Source organism: Canis lupus, chromosome 9, assembly GCF_003254725.2.
Source record: "Canis lupus dingo isolate Sandy chromosome 9, ASM325472v2, whole genome shotgun sequence".
Taxonomy (NCBI): Eukaryota; Metazoa; Chordata; class Mammalia; order Carnivora; family Canidae; genus Canis; species Canis lupus.
This window is the reverse complement of record NC_064251.1, coordinates 23,412,244-23,418,616: the sequence shown is the minus strand read 5'-3', so window position 1 is coordinate 23,418,616 and position 6,373 is coordinate 23,412,244. Positions and strand designations below refer to the sequence as shown.

General features: G+C 57.2%; 1 protein-coding gene across 1 annotated transcript; it reads right to left on the bottom strand.

The window, feature by feature from the left end:
- Positions 1–4,098: 4,098 nt before the first annotated feature.
- GJD3 (gap junction protein delta 3) lies at positions 4,099–5,861 on the bottom strand. The gene is made up of 2 exons (XM_025440820.3): positions 5,701–5,861; positions 4,099–4,912 (listed from the first exon to the last, which is right to left on the bottom strand). The coding sequence occupies exon 2, from the start codon at positions 4,906–4,908 to the stop codon at positions 4,099–4,101; it is 810 nt and encodes a 269-aa protein (XP_025296605.3). The 5' UTR covers positions 4,909–4,912; positions 5,701–5,861.
- Between the last annotated feature and the right edge of the window lie 512 nt (positions 5,862–6,373).

Genomic DNA, 6,373 nt, shown 5'->3' with positions numbered 1-6,373 from the left:
AAAATCACTATGCTATCACCCTGTAGCGTAAAGGAGAAACAAAGGAAAAGGATTATGAATTTCAGTGTGTTTTTGCCCATGATGACATCATCCTATGATTGCTTCTGCTTTTAATTAATACATTGGGATTTAAAAGATGTGAGAAGGTTGGAAGCCATTCAGTACAAGAAGCCCAGGAAACTTAAGGAGTATGGGTGAATGTTCAAATAAAAGCTGGCAATATATAATAATAACCGTACCAAAAAAAAAGAAAAAAGTCCCCAAACAAAACCCTAATAATGTCTTACATGTAAAACAGATCAGGCTTTGGGCTCAGGCAATTATAGAGAGGTTTGTGTGACATTGTGTGACTGTCCCGTGGGACATCCTAAAGTCATGTGTGACCTTTCTTAAGATTTTATTTATTTATTCATGAGAGACACACACACACAGAGAGAGGCAGAGACACAGGCAGAGGGAGAAGCAGGCTCCATGCAGGGAGCCCGACATGGGACTGTGGGACTCGATCCTGAGTCTCCAGGATCACGCCCTGGGCTGAAGGCGGCCCTAAACCGCTGAGCCACCCGGGCTGCTCCCTTTCTTTCTTTCTTTCTTTCTTTCTTTCTTTCTTTCTTTCTTTCTTTCTTTCTTTCTTTCTTTCTTTCTAAGTAAGCCCTGAACCTGACCTGGAGCTCAAACTCATGACCCCAAGATCAAGAGTCACATGCTCTACCGACTGAGCCATGGGTGACCCCACATGTGACAACTCTGTACTGTAGGAGGGCATCATGGCATTTCTGGCCTCTCCCTACCAAATGCCAAGAGGGTTGCCCTCACTGTGGTGACTAAAGCAGCAGCCCCACCTTTACAAAGTGCCCCCTGCCCCAGTAGTACCTTTGGCTGGGGCTTGAGGCTGCTTTCCATGGCTCACAGTCCATCGCTGCTGAGTGGTTTCTCAACCACCACACAAGTGACATTTTGGGCTTAGGGATTCTTTGTTGGGGTGGGGGGCCGTCCTGTGCATGGGGGGATGTTTAGCAGTATCTCTGGCCTCCCACGGGGCATTTAACCAGGCCTGGGGCAAATATCAGAAGGCTTCGTGGAAGAGGTGCCCCCTCCCAGCTGAAGGTCTAAGGGGAAGAGTCAGCAAGCAGGGGCACAGAGGTGATAAATAGCTTCATGTGATCACAAACCATCACCAGCTCTGTGCTTTAACCATTTCCGTTGGAATGCTGGAAGAAGTAAGTTGGAGGGGCAGGGATGGGCGCAGGCCAGGGCTGGTCCAGGAGCCGGACTTGACCCTGAGAGTGATGGGAGTGAAGGATTTCAAGCCAGTGAGCTAGCTGTTCAGATGGGAATTGCAGGGAGCAGAGTGGAAGCCGTGGGAGCTCTCCAGGCCACCGGTGACAGGGCTGGCCCTGGGCAGACTCTGAAGGGGTGAGAGTGCATGAGGGGAAGAATGCTTAAGTGGCAAAATGGGAAGACCAGGTGATCGACAGGACATGGGAGGCGGGCAGAAGACAGGCTTTGGCAGTAGTTGGTGGAGGTGGCCTGGGTGGATGGAGACATCAACATTGAGATGGAAAACTAAGGCAGTTGGGGTTGCATTTGAGGTGCTGGTGACCCCCACTCCCATCCCTTACTCTATTCCAGCCACATGGCCTTCTTGCTGCCCTCAAATACCCCCAACGTATTCCTGCCTCAGGGCCTTTGCACTCACCATTCCCTCCACCTGGAATGCCCTTCCTGGAGCCAGCTTCAGGGCTAGCTCTTTGCTACATTCTGTTCCAGGGTCACACCTCAGGGATAGTCACTGTCTCGCCTTATTTTGAGCAATACCTGGTGGTATATTCTACTGCCCTCCTTCCCACCAGAATGTAAGCTTCACGAAGGCAGGTTTTGTTCACTATTGAAGCCCAACGTCAAGTTTGCTCTGTTCGATACAGTTGTCACTAGCCAAGTGTGGTGACTGGGCCTTCAAAATGTGGCTGGTCCAAACTGAGATGTGCTCTAAGCATAAAACACACACCAGATTTCAAAGACTTAGTACAAAAAAAAAGAATGTAAAATATCTCCTTAAGACTTCTTTATATCGATGATGTGTTGAAATAACATTCTGGATATACTGGGTTAAAGAAAATATGTTATTAAAATTACTTTCATCTGTTTCCTTTTACTTTTTAATGTAGCTAATGGAAAATTTAAAATTACACATGTGGCTCACATCCTATTTCTCTTGCACAGTGCTGATCTTGAACATTGCCTGGCGTATAGTATGTGCTCAACAAATATTTCTTGAATGAACACATCTGGAAAACAGCTGGATATCCCCATCTGAATTTGTTGGAGGTCCAGGCTTTGCACACATAACTGACTGTCATCAGAGAGATGTTGCTGCCTGCCATGAGCATGGATAAGCCTTTGGGCCCCAGAGACACCTTCAGTTCCTCATCAACACAAATTTACTAAGCACCTACTATGGGCCAGTGTGGAGGAGCAAGCAATGCCATCCAGCAGATGTGCTCTGCCTGCAGAGGCATGGGTGCCATGGGGCACCTAGTTCTGACTTGGGTGTGGGCGCTGTGAGGGAAGGCATCTATTTCTTCCCTAATGAGACCAAAAGGTAGGCAGGAATTAGCTAGGTGAGGTGGGAGTGCTGCAGACAGGCAGGCTGCTCCAGGCCAAGAAACAGCACGTTGTAACATCTAGAAGGAGATTGGTCCCTATGCCTGGTAAGAAGAGGAAAAACTCTATGCTTTGAGTGCAGAAACCATAGGCAGCCCATGCAGTGGGGATGGGGCCAGCTGGGACAGGGTTGGGACTTCAGAAGCTTCATCCAGGCACTGGACTTATCCTGATGACAGGGAGCCCCCGAGAGTGTAAGCAGGAGGACCATTTAGAAAGACCCCTCTGCCCGCTGTGTGCAGTACGGGCCGGAGAGTCCAGGACAAAGAGGGGGGGACCAGGGACGTAGGAGAAAAGACGGTAGAGTGGGTGGTGGTGGCCTGCTCAGCAGGGTTGGATAAGGCCCAGGGCGTGGTCAGATGGGGCCGCTGGATGTCACTTAGGTCCTGGGTGAGCTTATGGAGATCAGCACCGCTGGGGTACAAGGGAGGAAGACAGATGGGGCAGAGAAGATACAGGAGGGGGACAAGAGGCAGCCAAGTATCCCCCCAGGAGGGAAGATGGTGGTGGCTGCAGGGAAATGCAGGGCCCGGAGCACGTTTTAGGGCATATTTCTTTTGAGGATGGAAGGAACTTGGCCATGTTTATGAACTTGGGGAACAGCAGCCAGGTGAGGAAGTGAAGACAGAAAAGAATCCTGCTGACCCTACTGCCCACCCCCACTGTGCTTCCATCAAAGGGAGGGTTTGGCCACCCTGGTCTGGCGACACAGTCGAGCGTGTGGATGGTGCCCACAAGCCCTACAGCTCTGGGGCCTGCCCAGGGGGAAGGGGCACCTCTCTCCTCCCTGTGTGGGCTCCATTAAGAGCGGAGAGCTTCTGCAGTGCCACTGTGGCTGTTGTTGGCACCTTGCCAGAGATCTCCCTCTCTCATTCTCCCTCACAGCCACACATAGACATACACACTCACACAGGACATACAGATGCACACATGCACAGGACTCACACACACAAGGTATACACACACACACGGAGAGCCCGCGTAGGATGTAGCTGTGCACACCCAATGCACACACACAGCTCACTCAGGACACATGCATGCACGCGCACACACAGCTCACACGGGTCTTACATGTGCATATGCACACACAGCTCACGCCATACCTAGTGTACATGTGAGCACACACCTAGGGCGGCCACCCAGCGTGAACAAGGGGAGGCCCTCGGGAAGCTGGTGTCACGATTCTGTTTCCTGGGCACCACCGGAACCTCCGTTTTGCGCCCTGCTGTGTCCTCTTACGCGCTCTCCCCAGCGGCCCCCGTCCCTTTCCCTGCCACGTGGATGAGGCTGGCATCGCGACCTGCCGCAGCTCAGCCTCCGGCCCCACGCCACCGCCACCGCCACCGCCACCGCCACCGCCACCGCGAGCGCCGGGAAGCGCCCGGGCGGCCAAGGTCGCGGGGACAGCCCGGCGGGAGCCCCTGCGGCCCGCCCCTAGATGGCCAGGTCCTGGCGGGCGGTGGCCAGGGACGCCTTGTCGCGGGCGGGCGCGGGGTGCGCATAGGCGGGCGGGCCGCAGGGGGCGGGGCGCGGCGGCGGCGGCGGCGGCGGCGGCGGCGGCGGCGGGAGCAGCTGCGCCCCCTCGTGCGCGCGGTGGCGGCGGCCGGCGCGCGGGCGGCCCTTCCAGAGCAGGTGGCCCAGCTCGGCCACGCTGAGCAGCGCCGAGAGCAGCCCGACGGCGAAGTAGAAGAGCACGAAGACGGTCTTCTCGGTGGGCCGGCTCACGAAGCAGTCCACGGTGTGCGGGCAGGGCGCGCCGGCGCACGCGAAGTGCGGGGCCACGCGGAAGCCGTAGAGCAGCGCCTGGGCCGCCAGGAAGGCCAGCTCGGCCAGCAGGCGCAGCGCCACGCTCAGCAGGTAGCAGCGGCGGCGCGGGGACGGCCCGGGGCCCGCGTCCGCCTCCGCCTCCGCCTCCGCGCCCGCGCCCGCGCCCGCGCCCTTGCCCGCCCGGTGCACCGCGTAGATGACGAAGAGCACGGGCGGCGCCGACAGCAGCAGGATGTGGAAGAGCCAGAAGCGGTAGTGCGAGACGGGGAAGGCGCGGTCGTAGCACGTCTGGCGGCAGCCCGGCTGCAGCGTGTTGCACACGAACTCCTCCTGCTCGTCCTCGAACACGGCGCCGCCCACGGTGGCCAGCACCAGGATGCGGAAGATGAGCATGACCACCAGCCACAGGCGGCCCACGAGCGGCGACTGCAGCTGCACGGCGTCCAGCAGCGAGCCCAGGAACGCCCACTCCCCCATGGCGCTGGGGACGCGGGGGGGGGGGGGGTCAGAGGCCGCCGACCAGCGTCCCCCCCAGCCCCCGGGGGGGTCAGCTAGCCCTCCTCTGACCTTGGGGCGAGGCAAGGGCTCCGTTAGGCCTGGGTTCAGCTGGGCTATTGTGGTATCTAGGGGACGCGGGGGTGGGGTGGGGTGGAGGGCAGGAGGGGTTAGGAGGTGCGCCCCTGTGGGTGCCCTTCTCCCCGGGACCACAGGCGCTGGGGAGGAGCCCCACCCTGGTGCTCCAGAGTCCAGATCTGTAGGGAGTGAACATGGACATCAAGGAGGCGCGGCCACCCGCTGCACTGTGGAAGCGGAGACCCAGCGGCGCCCTTATGTGCTCGAGGATGCTTTCCATGGGCGACCATGGTGCCTCCAACCCCCGACTCCAGATCCCCCCTGGGAGAGGTGGGAGCCAGCAGACCCGGAGCCGCCTCACCTCCTTTCTCTGCCTGTCACTTCTCTCGCCCCTCTCATCCCACTGAACTTCTTTCAGAATTGGGGGGTGGACACAAAAGTAGTCCCACTTCCATAACTCTATCAGTAGTATCCTTTGTTGGAGGTGTCCCCCACCATCCCACCCCGGAGTGGCAGGGTACAGGCCCAGCCCTCTCCCATCTCCTCCCTGGTGTCCCTCTACTTCCAGCCTCCCACATCTCTTGAGAACCTCCTCCAAGGGCGTGCACGCACACACACACACACACACACACACACACACTCACCCAGGTCCCACAGGCCCCTGGTGCCCCCAGACCCTCACCTGACCCCACTCACCCTGTGGCTGCAGCTGAGGTGTTAGAGCTGAGGGAGGGATCCTGGGAGATGGCTGGGACTTGTTTCTCCTAGGCTCCTTTTCATTTTCCCTTTTGGATTTGGCCAGGATGGATGACAGGACAGAATGGCCGAGAGGGGCTTGCTCTCCCCCTTCTCTTAAAGGGACAGGGTGGCCCTGTTGGCTGGCTCCACCCTTGGGAACAGACACAGGGCCATGCCCCTTGCTGGCCTTTGCCAGCCCTCCCTTTCGATCCCTAAGCCACCCCTACCCCCTACCCCCATCCCACTGCTGTGTCTCCTTCTGGGAATGGGGGAGGGGGTTAATCAGAACCAACTGCTTTTGACAGGGGGTGCAGGATGTGGGTTATGGAAGCCCACCTTACAGATGCCCCCAAACTGGAAGGTCTAGACCCACTATTAACTGACTGGCAACTTCCGGGCTGGAGAGAGGTTTGGTGCTGAGTTGGGGGCAGCAGCACAGTCACTGAGCTCTTCGGGCCAGTCTCCTGGTGTGTTAACTGAGGACACTGGGCCATCTGACCTCCAGGTTTCCTTCCAGTTCTATGTCTTAATGCTAAGGTCCCAGTCATATTAAGGAGAACAAAGAAAACCTGGGCCCAGAAAAAGATCCCATATGGAAACCATGAAGGCATCAAGAGTGGTTGGCATTGGT